This window comes from Verticillium nonalfalfae (assembly GCF_003724135.2).
Source record: "Verticillium nonalfalfae strain VnAa140/NRRL 66861 chromosome Unknown scaffold_48, whole genome shotgun sequence".
In the NCBI taxonomy this organism is placed as follows: Eukaryota; Fungi; Ascomycota; class Sordariomycetes; order Glomerellales; family Plectosphaerellaceae; genus Verticillium; species Verticillium nonalfalfae.
In genome coordinates this window covers 1-22940 of record NW_021167273.1, presented here as the reverse complement: position 1 = coordinate 22940, position 22940 = coordinate 1, and the positions used below count along the sequence as shown (strand labels likewise).

The following is a 22940-nucleotide window of genomic DNA, read 5'->3' as shown; positions in this document are numbered from 1 at the left end:
TTTCGCCGGCGCTAGCATGTGCTGGGAAATGGGGTTTCCAACTCCAGAAAGTCGATGCGTTCATGAACTTTTTTAGATGCATGACGTTCAGACACGCCGAGTAGTGGTCACGACTCTCCTCCTTCAACCCCCACCAACACCATCATTTCGCCCCCCGTCTCTCGAAGGTTGAAAGCCACGGGAGCTTGAATCGAACGACACTCCCTTGTATATGCCATATAACGCCCAGCACACCGCAACAATGGCCTGCCAAAGCTGCAGGCAGCACACTCGGCTCCTCGCCAGGAGCCTCCGCGCTACGGCCGATTTCTACCCAGCCGCCTTGACTACACTGACAAGAGCGACGACGACGACGACGACGACAGCGAGTCCGACATCAACAGCCTCCTCCCCCGCTGCGTCCACGAGACGACGACCCTTCAGCAGCTCCGCGTGGCGTCGCGCCGCCAAGGCCCCCACGCGACCATCAGCGCCCGCCTCGTCCGTCGGCCCAGGCACCCCCGGCACCGCCCCTGACGAGCAGACGGGCCCCGTCTCGGGCGCCCTCGCCGGCGCCCTGCGCGGCAAGTTCCAGCCTAGCCTCGGCGGGAACCCCTACGTCCTCAGCAACCAGCTCGACAAGCTGTACAAGGTCTGCGCCGCGCCCGCCGCCTACACCATCGCCGAGGACCTTCGCAAGGCCGACAACGTGCCCAAGACGGACGACGGCGAGGAGCTCGGCACCCCCCACGGGCCGTGGCTGCAGAGTGAGTTTTCTTTTGTTCCCCTCTTTCGATCCTCTCCCCCTCTTCCTTTCCTTGGTGTTCCTCCCTCACCTTCGACGAGCACGACAAGCTGATCCAAGAAACAAAAAAAAAGTCTTCAACCTCTCGCCCTCGTTCAGCTCGTGGTCCCACGTCACCATGCTGCACATGTACCTCATCATCGCGCGCATGCGCTGCCTGGACCGCGACGCGGCGCGCACGATGCAGGCCCAGTTCGTCGACAACTTCTTCTTCGACTGCGAGCGCGTCATGCACCTGAACCACGGCATGACGTCGTCGGCCCTGCGCCAGCGCTACCTCAAGGACATCTTCATGCAGTGGCGGGGCCTCATCGCCGCCTACGACGAGGGGCTCGCCAAGAAGAGCGACAGGGTCCTCGCCGCCGCCGTCTGGCGGAACCTGTTCAAGGCCCGCGAGGACGCCGACCTCCGGAGCCTGGCCGCCGTCGTCGCCTGGATGCGCGCCACGCTGCGTGACCTCGAGGGCATGGCTGTCGACGAGATTGTCGCGCGGTCGGCCGGCGTCTTCCTGCGGGATCCGAGGGGCATGTTCAAGCTCGTTGACGAGCCGAGCGCCGCGCTCAAGGGCGTCTTCAAGGACGGTGAGGCTGCTGAGGCGCCCCAGCCCGACGCCGTCAAGGCGTGAAGCTGACGTCTGCATCATCACACACACGGGGCGTTCCTAGCATGCCCTTCAAACTGTGCCTCGGGTTTTCTCTGGGAGAAGCTTCGGATCCCGTCATAGGCCAGGATTCTATGTACTATGTATCACCAGCTCATCACAATACATGTAACCATAGTGTACAATGCTAAATATGCCCTCATGTTGAAACACAGGCTAACAAGCACCAATGTCATACAGATGGCTCACTTTGGTACCTGACGGCTATGCATGCATGGTCTCTCATAAACTTCGTATTGCCTCGTTGACCGAGCACTACCGCAGCTCTACCGACGGAAAGTATCTCGGCCCCGCGAACCCCTTGGCTATCACAGCCTGAATGTCGATGTTGCTCGACGATTCACGATGTGGACTCCACATCTTTAATAGAATGAACCGCCCCGACACGGGCGGATCGAAGCGTATTGTACACTTGCTCTTATCCTTCTCGATAAAAAACTTGGCATGAGGCACCATCAAATCACTGGACCCGGCGCTGGCCTCGTGCGCTACCTGGTGGTGTGCGTTGGCAGCTTCGGCTAGTGTCATGTTCTGCGTGTCGCGCCGTCGGGCCGCAGGCGACCACGCATCCACGAGGCCGTACTCGTCTTGCGCAAAGGGGTTGCCCTCGTCGCTACTGTCGCTCTCAAAAGGCAGAGAACCGATTCGGTTGGGGGGCCGTCGATAGAACATATTCGTCATGGGTTCATCGCTTTCTTCCTCGTCGCATTCCGTAGTTATGTTGAACGGCGGTGGGTCAGTGGCAAAGTCGGGCGGCATCTGCGCCGTGCTTTGGTTGTCCTCTTCGTCATCAGAATAGTTATGGAGAGGCCTCGTGCGCAGCCGCGTCCGCGTGACGGTCGTACCATCATCATTGTGACGTATCGATATGATGGGCGCCAGAGCGCGCGGGTCCCGGGTACGCCCAGATCGGGGGGGCGCGTACTGTATCTGATACTGAGTCGTTCGGGCGAGCAGATCGTCCTGGTTCATGGAGACAAAGATCATTCCCTCGCGCACACTGCGAACAGTGTTAGCCTTCATGGGGGAGTCAGTCCGAGGTCAGTCACTTACGGCGACGAGTAGTTGCATGACCCGGGCGCCTTGATGACGAGCTCCTTGAGACTGAAGACGGTTGCCCCCTGATGCCTCAGAACAATGTTGCACTTGCTAGACTTGGTGCAATATACGGTCGGGTCATTCTTGAGTATGTTTTCGTATGCGTAGGAGGACTCATTGGCGAAGAGCCCGCCGTCGCAGCTGACGATTTCCATGGTCAATTCGCCCGGTTCGACTTGTCCATACCGGCCGTATCGGAATCCTTTGAAGCTTGGAGCGATTCTGTCCGAGTCTAACTTGCGTCGCTTGGGGCGACGGCTGTCGTCGGCGTATTCGGGCGGTCGTAGAACTGGAGACAAATGGCCGGGCGAATTCATGGAGGGATGGGACGGGGCTGAGGGCGAAAATGTCTGCTGAGGGCGTCGATTCCACATGGCTCTCACCGAGTCGAGATCGTCGTCCTCATCCTCGGGGGCCGAGATGGCCAGCCTCGACGACCCTCTGCCGCTCTGGGGTCCGCCTAGAGGGTGCATCCTCATGGGGGGAATGCGACGACGAGTGCGCCTCTGGTCGTCGTCATCGTCGGCCCAAGGGTCTGAGAGGTAGTTTCGTGAGTTGTCCTGGTTCGCCATGGGGTCGAGCTCTTGGGCTGCGTTACGCTGAATGTCCCGATGGTGCTCAAGGAAACGCACGGTACTGGCGCTGGCGGGGTTGTAAAGGCGGGTTGGGGCGGTCAAGTATTCAGAGTCACTCAGTAGTTCGTGATATTCTGCCTCAAACGCCCTGTCAGCAGCCTGTTGCCGACTTCGTAAGCGGGCTCGGTCGGTCCCGGTGACGGTATTTGGTGCGAGGAGGGGGAAGAGGTGGTCGGCAACGGGGTGGCTGAGAGTGGTTCCGGGAGGTGCTGTCGAGGCGTCGATGGTCCGTCGAACCCAAGCCAAGTCGGCTCTCAGCGGTGGTAGTCGTCAATCCGAGGGAAGGGGTGGAAAGTCGGTATCTTGTGAATCTCGTGTTTGCCAGTGGTCGGAAGCCGGTGGCGGCATTCTTTGGTCGGGGCGGGGTCAGCTGGACAGAGAGGACGGGCAGAACGGGCCGATGCTGTGTGCCTCTCGGAAGACTATGAGGTGTGAGAGATGTCTGCGGTCGGGCGTGGTGGCATAGCCAGGGCGATGCTTGACGTGATCTCGACTCGGAGCCTGAGAGAGGGTGGGGGGAGGTTGCGGTGACGAGCGGTGGGATCGGTAGACGTCAGGGCGCCTCGAGTTGAACGAGGTGCACCCTCCACTTTCAGGACACCGATACCTACCTACTTACCCACCCAGGTAGGTGGTGCGTGACTGACGGCGGGCGGAGGGCCAAGTGCGAGCGTGGGCGAGTAGGCGTGTACGGTGTCTGTCTAGCTAGAAGGGGCTAGTGACGACTGTACCATGTGTGTCAGATGCACCCCTGCGCAGATTGGGACATGGTCGAGGCGCTGGTTCTCGACTCAGATGCTGAAGGCAGGTCGATACCGTAGGTACGCGGCAAGCGGCCTGTTGCTTCGGGACGAGCGAAGTGGAGGAGCCTCGTTCTTCGATGTGAACCAGCCGTGCTACGATGCCATTGCCAAGGTCATGCTGCCATTGTCAAGGCCCTCCTGCCATGCGTGCGTGAGTCCCACCGTGTCCCTCTCCCAAGTCGTGCAAGAGTCCTGGCACTCATTGTGCCTGCCATCCTCGGCACTGCTTGCCTCGTGATCTCAAACGCACCTTCCCAAGGAGAACGTGGCAGGCAGGCAAGGTGCGTACCTCTGCTGCCTCTTCCTTGTTGAGATGGAAGGTGCTTGCGATGATACCTCCAGGAAGGGAAGCAACAACGGCCCCCCATATACGTCATCCAGTCACGGCCAAGCGGTATCTCGGAAGCCGCCAGGTGGCCCCGCTTAGCGCAACTGACCCAGATGGGCTGCCCCAGCCGGGGCCCGTGCCTTTGGCTCGTCCAGGTACAAACCAACAGACACCAATGAAGGGCCTCCACTGCAAACGCGACAAGTCGATCGACACCATGTCTTGACCATTTCTTCGCCGTATTCGTCTCGCCATCACAGTTGCCAACACAAGCATCCAGCACCTCCCTCCACCCTCAAGGGACTATTAAGGCCAACAAGTGCGCTCAAGTCGATGACCAGGCCATCATTGAGGATTGGTAGCGAGGCAACTGCCATCTGTCTGACCCGTGCTCCTCAACGCTCACTCATCCCTCGTGGAAGCTCACCCAGCCTGACACTGGGTCACCAAACGAATCGGCGCAACGGTATTCCGGATATCACAGCCTAGGCTCCCCGAGAAGTTGCAGGAGGCATAGAGTCATAGGGGCCTTTCCCATTACACATCGGGGAACATCCCGAACCTTGACCGACAAGTCATTTGCGTTTCCGCGACTTCTCCACTCGAAGGACCGCGGTCTTCCACCTTCCATCTCACCACAGCCGCTACCATGGACCCTTCAGCAGACATGAACAACAACCCTCCGCAGGATCTCCCTGTCGACCTGAGCCAGAACTTTCATGCCGCCGCGATGGATCAGGTCCTTCCCGAGGCTCTCCAGGAAGTCGCACCAGGCGCCATACCTGAGATTCTTCCCGGCATGCTGCCCACTGGCGAAATGTTCATGCCTCAACTGGTACAGACACAACAACACTTTGACCCGAGCCAACACCTATTTCAAGCGAACGGCGTCATCCCCCCGATGCCGCACAACGCCATCAGCGCTGGTAAGCGAGCACCTGCCCTCTTCCTGCGGCTGTCGAGCACGCGCTAACCCATCTAGATGAAATCGCCCTCTACGACCGCCAGATTCGCCTCTGGGGTATGAAGGCCCAGGAGAAGATTCGCGGCGCCAACATCCTACTCATCACCATGAAGGCCCTCGCAAACGAAGTGGCCAAGAACCTCGTCCTCGCAGGCATCGGCTCCCTGACCATCTGTGACGGTGACGTTGTCACCGAGGCCGATCTCGGCTCCCAGTTCTTCCTTGCCGCTGATCACTCGCTCGTCGGCCAGAATCGCGCCCAAGCCGCCGCTCCCGCCGTCCAGAAGATGAACCCCCGCGTCGTTGTTCACGCCGACGCCGAACGTGTTCAGACCAAGGGGTCGAGCTACTTTTCAGCCTTTGACATTGTCATCGCCACGGACCTCGACTCCTTCACCCTGAACATTGTCAACACAGCGACTCGCCTGCACAACAAGGCATTCTACGCTGCCGGCTGCCACGGCCTCTACGGTTTCATCTTTGCCGACCTCATCGAGCACGATTACGTCATCCAAAGAGAACTCAGTAACGTCGCCACCAAGCTCGGGTCCGAGACTCGCACCCGCAGCGTTGTCGATGTACAGACGAAGAAGGAAGGCGGAAAGACCATCGAGTCCGTCACCAAGCGCGAGCTCTACTCAACGTGGTACCTCGCCAGCGACGTCGTCGCATCTCTGCCCCGCGAGTACACCCAGACGCCCCGCCGCAAGCGCGCCGTCACCCCCGCCCTCTCCTGTCTCCGCGCTCTCTGGGAGTTCCAAACGCTGAGCGGCGGGCGCCTGCCGGGGCACACGAAGGAGGACCTCGGCCTCTTCACCAAGCTGGCGACGGCGCAGCACGCGCAGCTGGGCCTCCTCTCCGAGACGCTTCGTTCCGAGACGCTGCGCAGCTTCCTCCAGAGCCTGGGCGGTGAGATGGCGCCCGTCGCGGCCATCCTCGGCGGCCAGCTCGCGCAGGATGTCATCAACGTCCTCGGCCAGACGCAGCAGCCCATCCAGAACACGGTCGTGTTTGACGGAAACACCATGGAGGCAAACGTCTACCCGCTCCACCCCCCAGGCGCCCTGGGTCGCGGCCTCCTGTCGGAGAGCATGCCCGCCGCCCTGCCCAATGGTGGCGTGGCACTCGGGGACCCGGGCATGATGATGCCCATGTCGATGGACGGGATGGACTTTGTCGGCGCGGCGCCCGTGGTGACACAGTAGAGGTCTGCGACAAGGGGCACGAACGCAACTGGCATCCCGGAAACACGCGCCACTTGTTGAAAGGGGGCCGGGGGACATGGTAGACGACCAAGGTGGTCACATGACGCTGCAGGGCGCAGGCGAGAGGCGAGGCCGGGAAGATATCAAGGATATGATAGAAGAAGATAAAAGGGGCGCAGGGCAGATTTCTAATCTGCATAATAGTAGCTTGGTTCCGTCAACAGCATGCGAGGTCTGTGAAATACCTGTGATATGTTCATTCGTATCGACTCGCATCCGCGAATGCATGCCATGCAATGTCAACTCCCGCTTCGGCTTCACTCTCTCGAGTCCCCGCCGGGCTTTGGGGCCAAAATAACAAACTGTCACAGGTGGTGCAGCATGACGTCACAAGGGGCGATGCAGTCATTTTCTTTTCTTAACGTCTTTCATTCCGCAGGCATACCAGCCTCTTGCACACGGAGGTGCCTATGCAGCAAAGAAAAAACACAAAAAAAAAACCAAAGCCTTCTCTGACTCCCTGTATCACACTAAAAAGAAAAGCAGAAGAAGAAGAAGAAAGCAAGGTGCAGAGAGAGGAGCTCTCGTGCACCGCTTCGTTTCTTCTGGGTTGCGGAGGGGGGAAACCACTGAACAATATGCAGAGGCCACGATGCCTCGGGGTGTTGTTCACAAATTGTCCCCCCCCCACCAATGCACTTTGCCTTTCGGTCTCGTCGACATGTCGTTCTCCGCCTTGAGACTGTCATCGCCGGAGACCATTCGCGTATCCATCCGTCCGTCGGGAAAGGGAAGAGGGCCGCCCTCATGCCATATCCGGACGATAAGCTGAAGAAATATAATGCTGGACGCACCCTTGTCCCCATCAACACGGGGACGAAGGGCGAGAGGGAAATGATCCTATGCCGCGCCCATGGTGATACACAAAAAATGTCAAAACCAACGCCTCGCTGTGTGTGTGTGTGTCAAGGTTCGCCGCGGACCACATCGTTTTGGTTCTTGGTCACGCTCTCCATACTCGCGCTCTACCCCAGTTCGCTCAGCCCGTGATCGTCCTCGGCTTTCGGGGTCGCAAACCGTATCGATTTGCCCGTGGAGGAGAGGCATCTGTCTCCGCCCCAATGATTGGCCGAGGGGCTGTCTTGGGAGCAGCGTCCCCCACAACTTTCTCTACCGACTGAATGGCAGTCGAGATGAGTGCCTTGCTCGCCCTCTTCGGAATCCTGGGGGCCGTCGTCTTGGAAATTTTCGGGGCACTCTGCGCTGTTCTCCTCGAGCGCCGTTTGGAGCTCTTTTGGTCGGCATTTTTAGCCGGCATACTTTCAATAATAGTTTTGGGAGTCGTCTCCCCATTATACTGGGGCTTCATTGCAGTGATCTCGTCCGGAGCACGGGGAATGCGAGCCGGTCGAAGCGCTCCGACGTCGTCGTTCCTCTAATTCGAACCACGCCGGTCTTGGGCTGGCATGCTGTGGCGCCCTTTTTGCTGCCACTGATTCCATGATCGAACAGTCTGTGGGCCGCGGGCCGGCGGCTGCTCGGTGGGCGTGTAGTCTTTGATATTGTCCCCGGGAACATACTGAACAGTTCGGAGCTCCTGCGATTGACCGTGGCCCTGTCGGTGCGCGGGCAGCGGCGCCGGGGCGAGCTCTCGGTATCGCCCGGCATTGTTGGGCGTAGATGATGCGCTTCCCCCCTTGCCGTCAAAGTTGGGTCCACCAAATGGCTGAAGTGTGAACGGCATCATAGAAGGACTCTCGCCCATCGGCTGTGTGGGAGAGGGCGCAATGTTCGCGTAGGAGGAGGAGTAGCTTTGGGTACCGTATGGCGACGGCATGGCATGGCTGGTGCTGATACCAGGGAACGGGTAGTTCCCGGACCCGTGAGAAGGTGCACCAGACTGCATGCGAGAAAATGGCGTGTCCTGGCTATGCCGACCTCCGCCGTAAGGGTAAGCCCCATTGCTGTTATCTGCGTGGCTCTGCTGTTGAGGCCGTAACGGAGGAAGGGATGGCGACCTGTGGTCTAGATGAGGGTTGGAGAATGGCATTCGCGAAGCCGGTGGTGGACGAGGCTGGGAGCTATAGGTGGGTTGGTGTCGCCCGTAGCCGATCGGATGAGGATCAGGCTGCACGGACAACCTAGAGTCGATGTCCAATCGGGGGTCGATAACCCCATAGTGGACTTGGGGGGAATCATGATATGACCGCATGGACGAGATCTCGATGGGGCGGGCGGGAGCCGTGTCCTGGTGCATGATGGACCGAATCGGCGTTGGTTCGATAAGGTGACTGGATGACTGGCGCCCCCGACCGCGGACTGGCGTTTCCATGAGAAGAGGGCCATCATGGTGCAGAGCGCCAGGGTGGAAGGACCCGCGCAGAGAAGACTCCTCAATCGGTGGCAGTGACACGGAAGATACGGGATCTTGCCTGAGGTGACCGAGCAGCTTGCTCGGTGCTTCGTCATGGGTCCTGCGAAGAGGAGTAGGCTGATCCTCCATAATGTGAGCGAGCGAGTGTCGCTTCTCCGGCGGCGCCTCCGTCTCGAGCATGTCGTCCTCTCTCGAGCGCTTGGCGGCTCGCCCGATGGCGGGAGCTGCTGTAGGAGCAGCAGCAGCAGCAGCAGCAACCGGCTGGTTTAGAGGGGCTGCCGCGCACAGGTCGGCCAGAGCCGACAGAGCCAGGGTGTCAGGTACCTGAGGAGGTGGCTGCACCGCAGGGGCGTGCTCGATGAGCATGTCGCGAATGGCATCGTACCTTCTGATGGGACGTGTTGCAGCCGTCTCGGGCGGCGCCGTTGGAGCCACTTTGGGCTCTTCCGTTGACAGGGCGGCCTCGCAGAGGCTGGCCAGGCCTTTCGAATTGGCTGCGGAGGCGTTGTTGGGGATGAACTGTGCTGGCTCGGGAGTGGCACGTGCTGATTCTTCAAACTCGGACTGTCTAGCCGATTCGATGATGGCCATCTGCTCCCGCTGCGCTTCTATCTCAGCGCGGATCTTCTTAAGATCCATCGTCTCGGGCGTCTCAAGCTGGTCCGCATCTATGCCATCACGCTCACAGACTGTTGCGAGAAGAGAGGCGCAATGCCTGTGCAACTCCTTGTCTCGGTTCTTCAGCTCGGTGCTGATGGTTTGGAATGCCCGCGAGGCGTGGAGGGTCTTGCCGCTGGGGGTCAGGTAAACGACAGGCTTATTCCTGATCTCATCGGTCTTGGGGGACTCGGCATCGTTCTTGCTCTGAGGAAGGAAGTAGCCGTAACGAGGATGCAGCTGGTGCTTTTCGACGACTTCCTGGTCCATGTCTTCCTCAACCGCAGCGCGAGCATCATGTCTGGCAAGCATGGGATCGTAGTGCCACGTATTGGTATCATTGTGACCGTAGTACTTGCCTCTTTTGGCCAGGGTCGCAGAACGCGTGGGATCGTTGGTCGAATCGCGATAGCCGATCTCGATGGGATCGAGCTCCCACGATGGAGGCACGATGATGCGGTTGTTGATGAGTTTTTGGTCCTTGATCTCTTGCTTTGTGGGAACCCTGTTCACCTGGCGGCAGCCATACTCGTCGGGTGGCGACACCCAGGCCGGAAGAGCAGGCTCACGGTCCTTGGGGGCCACGGGAGCGGTGCCGTTGGCGTTCTCCGGGACCGGGGTGCTTTCGCTCGACTGCTGCTCCGAGGTGTCGGCGTCCACGGTGGGCTGGGCAGAGAGCATGCTCTGCGTGTGCTTGACGGGCGCCACTGGCTGGTCCTTGGCCCTGCGCTTTGGCTGAGCCTTTGTTGGTGCCTTGCCTTTGGTGAAGGTTTCCGGCTCAGGCTCAGCAACAGCCGGAGCAGGCGCCCACGCAGCAAGGCGGCCGTAATAGGCCTCTGTGCCCTCGACAAGCTGAGGATAGGGGACGAGGTGGCCATTGTGGTAAACCTCGTAGGGGCCGAACTCATCGATCTCCTTGTCTGTCAATGGCTTGTAGAGATATTTCTCATCCGGGGTCTGCTTCCGAGTCAGTCACGAAGTTTTGGCAGTATAAGAAAGAGGCATGGAAAGGGGATACGTACATCGATCGGCAGACCGTTCTGCCAGAGCTCTTCGAGGACGTCGAGGCGTCGAATCTGGGCGTCGAGGAAGCGTTCCTCAGCATCCTCCAGGCAGTTCTGTGAGACGGGGGCGAGGTGGGTTAGCAAGAGCCTCTTGTTTTTGCGACCTCTTGGTTTCTCGGAAAAGACGATGAAAAGCAGCAGCATGAGGCGATTTACCTTGAAGATGGAGTGGTAGGCCTCTGTCTTTTCTTCGTTGAACTTCAGCTCAGCATTGGTGCTGATGACGCGGCGGCGGGCGGCCTTGTCGACTTCGGCGTCGAGTCTCGCGTTGAGTTCCTTGACGAGGACGTGATACTCGGGGACGCGCTTGTGGAAGTCGGCGTCTTCCTTCATGGCCTCGATCTGCCTGTCGGCGAGGTCGGCCAGGGCGGGCTTGATGACGGAGGCGAGCTCGTTGTAGTAGGCCTTGAGCTCGCGCTGACGCTCGTAGCTGGCCTGGGTCTTGTCATCGTCGAATTGCTTTGTGCGACCGCGACGGCCGCCGATGGTCTTTCTGGGAGCGGCGGCGGCGTTGGCTGCGGCGATGGCCGCGGCCGTGGCCTTCTTGGTGGCGGCAGCGGACTTTCTGCCACGACCACGACCCTTGCCCTTCTGAGGCGTGGGTTTGGGGGTCGGCGTTGGCGTGGCGGACGCCGACCCTGCCGGCTGTTCTGTATCAGACATGACAGCGATGACGCTTCATGAATGAATGGAGAAGCGGGCAAAGGGGGGGGTGGGTGGCTTGAGGATAGGGTGGGCTGAGGGTGAGGAAGGGCGCCTAGGTGGAATGATAGGTCTGGGGAACGGCAGAAAAGATGCTCGGGTGAGTGTGGATGTGTGTGTGAGAGAGAGCGAGAGAGAGCATGAGCCTTCGCCGGCAGAACCTCCGAATAAGAGGAGAGGGGCGATGTAGGGATACTGGGAACCAGTGGAAGGGAATGAGGAGATGCTGGAGATGAATGTGAGAGAGGCGAGAGTGAGCCTGGAGGTTGGCCACAGAGGTCGTGCGTGGTCAACGTCGCTCCTTCCGCAGATGATGGTGAGAAGGGGGCGCAGAAAGGTGGCAGGCGGGCGGATGGCGATGTTTTCCTGGCGACGAATCGGGGGATGGGCCAAATGAAAATGGCATCAGCGAAAAGAGCAGCTCTCGCTGAGCAGAGGACAATGGGTTTGCGAATGCACTGGGTGCGGTGAATGGCCCTGGATAGCGACGGCAGGGAACTCGTCGTCTCGAGGTCGATGGTGGCCCTTTTTCTCCCGGCTGCAACAATAATACGTCCACGTCCAGATCTGGCTCTGGCCGCTCGCTGCTGGCTGGTGCCTCGCGCTGGGCCTTGCTTGGCCTTGGCCCGTCTGGGGCACGACCTGCACCGTCCAAGGTACCTGAGGTAGGTACCTGAGGTAGGTACCTGAGGTGGGTAGGTAGGTACAGGCTACAGGCGACAGGCCACAAGGCCCCCATCTGCGCCGTGTGGACCAGTCGTCAGTGGACCACCCCCCCCCCCCGAGAGCACGCGCTCTCTTGCCAGCCGCAGCCGCAGACGGCAGCCAATCCGGACGACGCTGGGCCGCTCACACGCCACCTGATTGGACCGGCGTCTGTGAAAATCCGGGAGCCGCAAAAATCTGACCCCTGTTCTCAGGGGATGTATCGTGTACATGTACTTGGCACTGGGCCAACCTGGGAAGGCCACCAATCCACCTTCTCTCTGACTTCCGAGGTGAAAGCATTTTGCAGAGTACGGAATGGCGGATGTGAACTGCTGGTTGCCAGCCGGCAGGCAGACGTGGTATCTGGATTACATGGTCAAGAATCGCGTCGATGAAATTCCACAGATGCCAGGTATCCGGCCTCGAGCTCTTCGATCGACAAGTCAACTGTCAGTGTAAGAGCAAAACGATGAAAGAAAAACGGGACAGTCGACATTGTATCCTCGCGATGACGTGTCTATCTATGCTTCTTCTACTAGCCGGTATCTTACATGTACCATTCTTTGACAACTAGATTCGTTCTCTTGTCGGCTCGGCCGCTCCCTTGATCTGAAACCCTGTCGATCGCTGGCCACGTCCCGCAGAGCAAGCACCAAGTTTGTGCTGCGGCTGTGATGGCAATATCGGAAGCAAACGATGTCGATTGCGAACGGAATGCTTCAGTCCAGGACATGATGGACAACGCTTCTGTCTGATGCAAAGGAATCTTTCGCTCATCTCCGAGTTCCTCTTATCAGAGAACAGCTGGCTCCCAGCAAAGTTGGCCATCTCGGCGCACCAGTTCATCAGGTCCCGAGTACCTGCAGCGCCCCACAACATGCTGTCTCCCCAATCAGCATCATCCCAAGCCAGCGGCATGGCGGGACATTCCCGACCCGCCCGGCGCTACCACCGCCGATAGAAAAAACGTCAAGCATAATCGCCGTGGGGCAGAGCCCGGCACCTGTGTCCTCCCTCCTTCTCCCCCCCTCTCCTGAAGTAACCTTACCTCCGGCTGCCCGCGACGACATTGTCTGCGGCTGTCACACAAACGGACCGTCACCATGGCCAAACGACGTGTCGGCTCGAACTTTCCCGACGCTCCCAGCCGCTCCAAGAAACTCAAGCACAGCGCCCCTCCCCCGCCAAAACACCCAAAGAACAAGGCCGCCTCGAAGCAGAAGCAGCAGCACCACCAGCAGCAGCACCAGAACCAGAAGCCCGTCCTGCCCTTTGGTCCCCATGACGCCATCCTTCTCGTCGGCGAGGGCGACCTCGGTTTCGCCGCGAGCCTCGCCGCGCACCACGGCTGCACCAACCTGACGGCCACGGTGCTCGAGAAGAACGAGGCCGAGCTGCTGGCGAAATACCCCCACGCCAGCGAGCACATTGCCAAGATTCTTGCGCCCAACACGGGCCGGTCTCCCTCCGACAACAACAACAACAACAACGACGACGGCGCCGAAGACGAGGACGAAGACGAAGAAGACTACGACAGCGACGGCAACCCCGTCCCCGCGGCCCCCAAACCGGCGCCGACGACGAACCGCATCCTCTACAACACCGACGCCACGACCCTGCGCCCCTTCACCACAAAGGTCGACCACGGCCCGCGCACCCTCCTCGCCGGCAAGGTCGGCGCCTTCGCCCACATCGTCTTCAACTTCCCCCACGTCGGCGGCCGCTCGACCGACCAGAACCGCCAGGTCCGCCACAACCAGTCCCTGCTCGTCGCCTTCTTCGAGCGCGCCCTGCCGAGCCTCGCCCCCGGCGGCCGCGTCACCGTCACGCTGTTCGAGGGCGAGCCCTACACGCTGTGGAACGTCAAGGACCTGGCGCGCCACGCCGGGCTCGACGTCGACACGAGCTTCCGCTTTCCCTGGGCCGGCTACCCCGGCTACCGGCACGCGAGGACCCTGGGCGTCGTCAAGGCCAAGGGCGGCGCGCGGAAAGGCGAGCACGGAGACGAGGGCGGCGCCCAGCAGCAGGAGCAGGAGCAGGAGGAGGAGGAGGAAGGAGACGAGGAAGAGGAGGACGGCAGGGAGGGCCGAGGGCCGCACCAGGCGCGTCGCAAGGGCGAGAGCAAGACGGCGTGGAAGGGCGAGGAGAGGGCCGCGAGGAGTTTCGTCTTCAAGAGGAAGGAGGAGGCTGCCGGCGACGCTGCGGGCAAGAACAAGAATAAGCAGAAGCAGAAGCCCGAGGCTGAAGCTGGCGGGAAGAAGAAGAGGCACAAGATTGATGTCTCCGATTCGGATTCCGACTCTGACGAATAAAGGCGACTCGAACTACAGCGGGGACAGATGCTGGCACACGAGTCGCTGCGAATAGGAGTTCTTTGGGATCATTTACGGCGCCGGTAGAGAAGACCAAAAAAAAAAAAAAGACGGTGGGATCGGTTTTCATGGAGTGCATTGATACCCAGACATAAAAGGTTCAGAACAGTTGTATACATATGTACATGCATATCTATATTCAGTCCGACGCGCGAGCGCAGCGCCAATTGACTTTCAATCATCACACACATCACTCTCCAGAGACTCATCTCCATCCAACACGTCAGGTACGGAGCACGTCTCATTCAAGAACCACCCTTGATCCCTCCATCCCCCAAAGCGTCGAGCTGTCCCGCTCGAAGTGATGCCCCGGATACTCATACACGAGCAACAATATGCGTATGCGCGCGAGCATGTCCCAAAAGCCAAAAACCAGCTACCCTTTCGATCAAACGCCGTGTTTCCCTTTTGCTCCGATGCCCCTCGTGGGGGTTCGATCAGTAGTGCAAGCCTTTCTTGCCGCCTCATACGCCGGCTACGGTCGGGCACGATCGCCCGCCATACGGTCGAGCGGCCATAGTCCCCATGCATATCATCTCAACCCCAAACGCCGATGCAGCCATATTACTCGTCCGTCAGTGCAAAAAGAGAGGAAAGAAGAAGGTTCAAGCACGGACTTTTTCGCGAATAATTTACAGATCCCTACTCCATGACAAAGGCCGTCCGTCAACCTCGTGCTTCTTTGCGTTCTCGAAGAACACTGCAGCTCATTATATTTGTCCGTCTTCTTTCGATGCTCTTTCGTGTTTTCTTCTCTTCTCAAGCACCGCCCTGAGGCGGTCCGTCGTTGGGCGCGGCATCGCCTGATAGAATGACGCCGCCATTGGGCACGTGTCCGTTGAGCACCAGGCGCTGCTCCTCGAGACGAGCGGCACCATTGGCCGAGCTGTTCCTTTCAGCCGCCTCGAGGCGCTCGGCCTCCTCGTTCTCTCGCATCAGAGCTTCTTCTTGCTCACGCAGCGCCAGTTGCTCGGCCGTCAGGGGCTGCTGCTCTACGGCTTCAGCACCAGCGCCAATCTCCATCTCCTCGGCCTCTGGAGGAGGCGGCGGCGGAGGTGGCGGCGCCTGATCATCTAGGTCGTCGTCTTTGACACGTTTCGCAGAAGGCGAGCCGGCTGGTGTCAAGTCAGGAGAGCCAGTATCGAGCTGCTCTCGCTTCCGTTTTCGCTCGAGACTGCTGGCCGACGCGGTCTCAACATCGTCAACGTCGGAAAGAACCACATCATCATCAGCGTCGACCATGGGAATGTCAGCGGTCGTGGTTGGCGCCGACGATTCCCCTACTCCAGTACCATCCGATGTCGGCAACACAGAGGCAGGTAATGTCTGTCCGGTCTGCTCGGACTTCTTGCTCTGGCGCTCCTTGAATTTGATGAGAGCGCGGTCAAGAAAGTCCTTGACGTACTGCTTGATCGTCTTGACCTTCTTGTGATTGATGGCGACCGTGGGGTCCTCGACGCGATTCTTACGGTAATCCGAGGAAACAAGCGTCTTGTTGACTTCTTTGCCGAGCCTCTTCAATTCCTCCTTGGGCAGCTTGTGGCGGTACTTGTCAAGGACATACTTGACGTGCGGGAAAAGCTGGATATCATCAGAATCAAGGTCAAGCACGACTCGAGGCGCAGTCACTTACAGTGTTCTCGTAGATTTTCATTTGCTTCTCAATTGGCAGAGAACGCCACTTCTCCTTCTTCGGGTCCTGGACAGGCGTGTCCACCTGCTGCGGAGTGCGCGATGCCGACGACTTGGGTGTTTCCTTTGTGACCTGCTGGATGATGCTCTGCAGGAGCTGTTGTTCCTGCTTGGCCTTTGAAATGGCCTTGGGTGCGTCCGGCGCGGGCTTGCTGGGACGCTGCCACGTGGTATCACCGCTCTTCGTATAAAAGTAGACGTTCCCACGCTTGTCCGTGTTCTCGAACCAGCCCTCGGGAAGGGCGCCTTGCTGCTGCTGCTGGAAGTACGCAGGATGTCTCCGCGGCGGCCGGTTGCCCTGGAAGAAGTTCTGGTTCCTCTGGGGGATCGTGCTGCGCGGACCCTTGGGGACGTCGGCACCCAGTACAACCGGCGGCTCCGGCTTGGACCGGTCCTCTTCGCGGTCAATGTTACGGCGCTCCTCGAAGGAGTTGATGGCGGCCGGTGCCTTGGGGTCCACCTTGCGCCGCCTGATGCGGTACGCAACCTCGAGCTTGCTCCATTCTTCCAGAAGTCGCTTGGACTCGGCTGCCACGACAGGATCCTCCGAGTGGGCCAGAGTCTCAATCGTCGCTTCGATCTTGGAATCCTGAATCTTGTTGCGCGTGAGACGCGGAAATTTGTCGAGAATATCCAGCACCTGAGCAACAACATTCTTGTCGTCGATGAAGGTAGTGAGCGTCGTCCGCAGAATCTGGTACGCGTGCATGCGCATGACGCAGTTGAGCACCTGCTTGTCGTCGCAGCGCTGAATACGTTCCAGCAGCTTGACGGCAATCCACTTTTCCTTGCACTGCATGAGCGAGGCCATAACCTTCCTTGCACCCTCCTCGTCCAGGCCACGAGCTTGCACGCTGTTAACGTAGTCCTCGTCATCTTCCTCGGGCTTCTTCTTGCGCTGCTTCTTGGCCACAGCCGTATCCCAGCTATCGCCATCGTCGATGCCGAGGGCCTCCACCGTCGCCAGGGGTAGCTTCGTAGCTCGCTCCGTCTGGGTCTTGCCGCCGATATACCCAGTGCAGTTCGGCTCGCCGCAGTAGCACGGTTGAGGATCAGCGCCGTATCGGTCGACGTTGTAGTTGAAGACGAGCTCCTCGCCAGCAGCAATCCCCCGCAGGGTGAAGATGCCCATACGCAGCTTGTCGCCGACAACCCACTTGTCGACATAGCAGTTGGGATTGCAGGAGTGGTTGCAGAACCGGCCCAGGTTGCCCTTCTTAGTGGCATCCACGAACTCGTGCTTCGTTAGGGACATGAAGTAGAAATGCTTGATGCCTTCGTCATCGTACTGCACCATGCGGCGTCGAAAGGTGGGTTCATTGATGACCTCGCCGATGTACTCAAAGATGAAGTCATTCGCTTGCATATCGACATTGGCACGAAGGCCGAAGCCCTTCTTCTCCGTCTTGATCACGGAGACATCCGCATAAGCCTTGCGCTGAAATCGCTGGTTCTGGCACCCGTCGCCGCAGTTCCCTGTGCCCATGACACACTCCATCTTTGTGGCACGGTTGATGCAGTCGGAATCCTCGTCGCACGAGTGGTTCTCGCCATTTTCTGTTGTTGCACCAGACAGTTAGCTACGTGCACGAAGGCGAAAAGCACAAGGATGTCCGACTTACGCCATTCTTCACGGCAGTCGCAGTCCAGGGCGTCATTGTCCGTGGATCCCATGTGCTTTGAGCCGTAGAGACAATCAGGAATTCGTTGGAACGTGGCACAAGCATCGTCGGTCATGTCTGGGTAATGCTCAAAGGTCGGAGCCTCCTGCTTGGCCGCTTTCTGGGACGCCTTGCGCGAAGACTTGGAGCCCTGCGTGGCCTCAGGCGTGGACACGCCTTCTGTCCCATTTTTTGTCTCGACGGGGGTTCTGCTAGATGACCGGCGGCGACTAGAGTTGCGCGACGCAAGCTTGTGACCGTGGGGGGAGGATCCTTCTTCTTTCTTGACATTCAACCCATTGACAGTTCCATCTTCTGTCTTGGGTTCCTCCATCTTTGTCGTCGCTAGCCCATCCTCCATCGAGCTGGCGAAGGAGCAGTTGTTGGGGTTCGCCGGTTCGATTGCAGCACCAAGGACGACAGGCTGTAATGCGTCGGCTTGGGGCGAAGGCACCGGGACGCGGTCGACCGATTCAACTCGGACGAGTACGTACGTGCTTCTGCTTTCGGCTTTTGCGTCGAGATGCCAGGACGGATGAGAAAGTGCAGCTGCTCACAATGCGGCTTGCCCTGCTGCCGGTCGGAGTCTCGCCTGTACTGCTGGAGAGACAGGGAATTGACGGTTGGCAGTTTCGGTACGGGAGAGAGACGTCCAATACTACAAGCAATGCACCGCTTGGCCTTCCAACGAAGGCTCTAAAAAGGCCTTGGAGGAAAAGCCTGGGGATCCAGGAGACGGGGGTGCAAGCGTGTAGTCTTGTTGGGCGGCAGGCTCGCTTGAACGGAAGGCTCCTTGGTGTGCTCGCGGGTCGCGAGTGGGTGATTGTCACGTCCGTGGTGATCTGCTCCGGCTGGGACTGGTTGATCGAAGTGTGCACGAACGAGTCTCCGCTGAAGGGGGCTTCAGCTTCGAGAGAAAGGCAGAGACGGTGATGAGGTCAATGGATCGGTCCAGAGATTCGTGGCATTGTCAGCATCCGGCGTGTCCCGAGACCCTACCTCCAGCAACAGACTTTGCAGTGGTGGCAGAGAAAGAGAGGGAGAGGGAGAGAGAGACGTGGTGGCAGAGTTGGGGACGAAGACAGAAGCAGAGGCAGCGGCAGCGGCGATAGCGACGCGCCACAGAATTTATGGGTCCCAGGTCGCGATTCAAAGGATGCTCATGCGCCAATGTGAGCAGCAAGAGTATGTAGCTTGTCGCGTTGCTTCGGGATTTGGTGTTTATGGCCAAGGCAAGACAAAGACGGATGAGTCGGATGCAAGGCGTACAGGCCTCATGAAGAACTTCACAAAGCCTGCAGAAAGTAGACGCGGGCGCAGGAAATTGAATGCGTTCTGTCGAAACGAGAAATCTGACGTCGGATCCGAGGGCGAGAGGAGTACCCTCGAGCACTGCAACAGCCAACAACCACAAGCTCCAGCAACCTAATATCGCGCACGGGCCATGTTCACACAAGGACGTCCTCATTACCAATGCAGAATTCGAGCAGACTATGTGGCTTGCCTACCTTTGATACCTTACTAGGATCATTACCCAAGTCAGGTACCTAAGGTAGGCAAGATGAGGCAAGATCCAGGAGGGCATCGGCACCTTAGAGAATGCAGACTGCCCCCAGTCTATTCGCAAATGACAAACCTCCACAAGCGACAGCAAAGACTCTTCATCTCCAATCCCCGGACGGTCAGCCACGGCAGTTTCCTCGTTGGCGGTCTTGACACAGGTGGACAACAGCGTTCGCAGCAAGCGTTGAGTGGAAAGCATGCCTCTCAAGATAATACCCCACACGTATGAGGCCGCGCAGACGTGGACAATGACGCTTGTCACGCTCAGCTGTGGCGGTGGTGAACAAGCGCCTCACCGAGCCTGGGACGGGGTTATCCTAGGTGTAGCACTTACACCGAAGTGCCACCCATAGAGAGCGTGCCCCATGCCAACCCTCGTAATCGTTTAGACGTTGCGAAGAATTATCAGCACATTGACTGTCAGTGATTCGCTGTCTGCGTCGTTCTCTAATCATCCATCACCGTTGTGGGAGCAGTCCCTTGCTGCCGCTCAACCACGAGGGCAGTTCGTCCCAAGTATTGTCTTTCGTGGCCCCCCAGCAGTCTCGGGGCTACTGATGCAAAGATAGTGCGTGCGGCAGCATGGAGAAGCATGGAGATTGACTGCAGGAACTGCAGTCGGTTACTGTCAGGTTGGGCAATTGGACATCTCCCGGCCGTGCCTGAATTCAGCTCACCGACTTTTTGGGTCCACGTTGCAGAGTCGCCCTGTCCAAGGAAGCACCGCAGGCACCCCCGTTGATTCCCAAGACGCATCCTGGACCGGCGATGGTTCCGAATCTTCGACGCCAGGGAGTCGAACAGAGTGAGGCGATGCCAGCGCACCAGGAGCGTAGCTTAGCATCGTCATGGGCGAGCCGTCCGGCCGTTGCCCCCTGCCGGAGCCATTGATAGCGGCTGGTTGTACGGGTGTGGGTCCCCGATGAGAACCTGCCAGCTCACTGTGCATGCGATCGATCCCACAAAGCTGGGAGAGGTGGCCCGTCGAGAGTTGGGTGTCGATGGGGTATAAAGGCGGCCGAGGGACGCCAGAGAAGATGTGCAGTCCATTGCATCTAGGTATCTCGTCCGGGCGTTGGCAATCCGACATCCCGGGGCCGTGCATTTCATCCACGTCTCGTGGCCTTCCCTGAGCCTCTTTGCGCCGCGGCATCTCCGACGGCCATCTTCCGACCCTTTTCTCCGCCGATCGAGAAACCCCGAGTCCAGCGATTGTGGGCGGGAGCGGCTGTCGTCATATGTGACGAACCCGTGTCCCGTGCTGCGAAAACCCAGTCCCGAGTACTGATTGGCGAGAGAAGAATCCAGTGATCTTTTATGCCAGGTCATTGGAGGAGGACATCGAACCCCCCTTCTGCCAGCGAAGCAGCGGGTCGGCCAATAAGGTCAAGCAAGGGGCTTGCGACTAATCGAAGTTACACGGACCCTTGGAATGCTGTCGGTTGCTTATTCTATCGTCGACTGCTCCGCCCAAGGGTCCTTTCCATGAAGACTGCGGCGATTGTGTCGAGAAGGCAAATCAGGTTGGGCGGAAGGAGGGTGACAAATTTCTGCGGCCTGATGATCCACGAGGAGCCACGAAGCAGGTGAGGCGATGGGGGCCGCATGGCGCCAGTGTCTGTACGGGCAATGACAGACCAGTCTGGTCTTGAGAATCTGGTTCAGCGGTCAGGCGGCAGACTCGCCGCTCCGGATTGGCCATCGACATGTCCCCTTTGTCGACCGACATGCGGGACGCTGCAGCTACAGCAGCTGCACCAAAGACCAGCACCGCCAGCCGGCGCCCTCACACGATTTCCAAAGGGCCATGATTCGGCTGGGCGTACCCGGCACCTGCGGCAGGTCAGTCCAGGTGTCCGACAGCAGCCAATCCCCCGACGAGGTGAGGCTTCCTGCAAACAGCGGGAGACTGGGGTGGTGGGAGTGGGGGGGAGGAGCATGCCTGGCTAGAAGGCTTGCATGCACGGCAAGGAGCGAGCCATGGCATCTGGCGGTTTCTTTCGATGCGACGGTCATCTGGACGCAGAAGACGGGCCCGCTCATCTGGCATTTCTGGTCTTTTAGGTGCTGAGGCGGCATGTGCGCGCATTGACGAGCCCCGCGGGGGACTCCATTGCGATTGTCATTGGCGTCATTGCCTGGCATGTCGCAGCTCAACATGCTGTTCGAGGCATGACAGCTGCGGGAACCATGCACGCGCTGGTTCAGAAAATCTACGCAATGGGCAGAGTGATGTGAAGGTTGACAGGAGGAGGAGGGAGAGCAAAAAGTCAAGAAGTGAGGGAGGGAGGGCGACAAGCGCCACTACGAAGATGAACGACAAGAAGGGACCTACCCAGGTCTCTTGCCTTGCCTTGGGCTTTGAGGACGTATTCCTGGCGGTGGGCAAACTGCACCAGCACCAGTACCAGCAACGCCAGCACGTTGACCTCATTCTGTCTTGCATCCATGCACCAGATCTGCCCATGCATAGCACCACCATCAGCAGCACCACCACTACATTGATTCGCCTCGACACCAACAGCTCCAGGGCGGCTTCTGCTTTCGTCTGTCTGGAGGCCTGTGAAGCCTTGTCGATACAAGGTCGCACTACGATAACCCAGGACTGCTACTAAAGTCGTCCCCTAGTCAAGGCATCCTGGCCTTGAAGAGCTGGTGCTGGAGCAGGACCATTAGACGACGGCACAACTCAGAGCACAAACACAGACACACAGACGCTATCAGCACAATCATACCCAGCACAACAACCCGGCTAGGGACCTGTCAGATCGCCCACGTCCCACCCAGCATTCAGAGCGCGCTGCCCCGGCTTCCTGGGTATCCATGGCCCTCGTTGCGCAGTACTGCTCTTCCCTCTGTACTGCCGATGCTGCAGCGAGCCGCGCCCTCGAGATATAATCGCTTTCTCGCGAGCGCCCGCCCGGCCTAATCTTCATTGCACCGCGCTTCGATTCGTTCAACCTGGGCCAGATCCGCCCAACTTTTTCGCGTCCTTCTTTTCACTCACACGTTTGTTCGCCTCGCGCCTCGACGAATCCAGCAAGCCCACACCAACCCCGCCAACAACCGCCGAACGCTCCCCCCCCCCTTCCTCAAGTCGCGTGTTGTGCGGGCCGTCCGCTGGGCCAGGATAAGTGCCGCGAGACGAGACCATATATGAGCCTCCTGAGATCAAACGAACAACTATTCCCTTGATTCGTGCCACCACGATCAGCCTTTACTTCGCCAGGGGCGACCACACTTCTCAAGACGCGCGCTTGCGCCTCAATACAAACGCGCAGACCGAGATACACGGATGCGACAACGACGACCACGACCTTCAACTTGTCTTTACGATCTGGTGGCTTCACTCATTGACAGCCTGACCTTCACGAACGACTCTATTGTATCCTTTCGCACTCGACAGAGCTCTGTGGCCTAGGTTCAAGCCGCAGTTGCCCCCATTCCCTTCGACCAACACGACATCTTGTCGATTCCGACCAACTGCCCACCAGCCGAGCAACTTCCTTTAAGAATACTCCGATTTCCGTGGTTGCGCTCTGTTCCGTTCCGGCAGTCGACGACGTCCGACATCAAGCAATCTTCGCCAGTCGGCTACAACAAGAACAACAAGAACAACGACGACGACGACGACGACGACGACGACGGGCTCAGCTTGTTCAAGCGCTC

At 59.0% G+C, this 22940-nt stretch overlaps 7 protein-coding genes across 7 annotated transcripts; 4 read left to right on the top strand and 3 right to left on the bottom strand.

Annotated features, from left to right (window-relative positions):
• Positions 1-241: 241 nt before the first annotated feature.
• CBP3 (Protein cbp3, mitochondrial) lies at positions 242-1409 on the top strand (the record flags this gene model as incomplete). The annotated part of the gene is made up of 2 exons (XM_028640695.1): positions 242-746; positions 859-1409. 2 exons carry the CDS (start codon positions 242-244, stop codon positions 1407-1409), a joined length of 1056 nt encoding a protein of 351 aa, XP_028495081.1.
• A 291-nt stretch (positions 1410-1700) lies between these two features.
• Positions 1701-4539, bottom strand: D7B24_006567 (uncharacterized protein; the record flags this gene model as incomplete). Its single annotated transcript, XM_028640694.1, has 5 exons — positions 1701-2445; positions 2499-3387; positions 3798-3879; positions 4271-4317; positions 4512-4539. The coding sequence occupies 5 exons, from the start codon at positions 4537-4539 to the stop codon at positions 1701-1703; spliced, it is 1791 nt and encodes a 596-aa protein (XP_028495080.1).
• Positions 4540-4958: 419 nt separating this feature from the next.
• Positions 4959-6478, top strand: D7B24_006566 (uncharacterized protein; the record flags this gene model as incomplete). Its single annotated transcript, XM_028640693.1, has 2 exons — positions 4959-5235; positions 5292-6478. 2 exons carry the CDS (start codon positions 4959-4961, stop codon positions 6476-6478), a joined length of 1464 nt encoding a protein of 487 aa, XP_028495079.1.
• Positions 6479-7913: 1435 nt separating this feature from the next.
• Positions 7914-11236, bottom strand: D7B24_006565 (uncharacterized protein; the record flags this gene model as incomplete). The annotated part of the gene is made up of 3 exons (XM_028640692.1): positions 7914-10466; positions 10532-10627; positions 10730-11236. The coding sequence occupies 3 exons, from the start codon at positions 11234-11236 to the stop codon at positions 7914-7916; spliced, it is 3156 nt and encodes a 1051-aa protein (XP_028495078.1).
• Positions 11237-13086: 1850 nt separating this feature from the next.
• D7B24_006564 (uncharacterized protein) lies at positions 13087-14295 on the top strand (the record flags this gene model as incomplete). Its single annotated transcript, XM_028640691.1, has 1 exon — positions 13087-14295. The coding sequence occupies one exon, from the start codon at positions 13087-13089 to the stop codon at positions 14293-14295; it is 1209 nt and encodes a 402-aa protein (XP_028495077.1).
• Positions 14296-15114: 819 nt separating this feature from the next.
• On the bottom strand, positions 15115-18042 carry SET2 (histone methyltransferase set2; the record flags this gene model as incomplete). Its single annotated transcript, XM_028640690.1, has 3 exons — positions 15115-15936; positions 15989-17604; positions 17670-18042. 3 exons carry the CDS (start codon positions 18040-18042, stop codon positions 15115-15117), a joined length of 2811 nt encoding a protein of 936 aa, XP_028495076.1.
• A 3541-nt stretch (positions 18043-21583) lies between these two features.
• D7B24_006562 (uncharacterized protein) lies at positions 21584-21886 on the top strand (the record flags this gene model as incomplete). Its single annotated transcript, XM_028640689.1, has 1 exon — positions 21584-21886. One exon carries the CDS (start codon positions 21584-21586, stop codon positions 21884-21886), a length of 303 nt encoding a protein of 100 aa, XP_028495075.1.
• Between the last annotated feature and the right edge of the window lie 1054 nt (positions 21887-22940).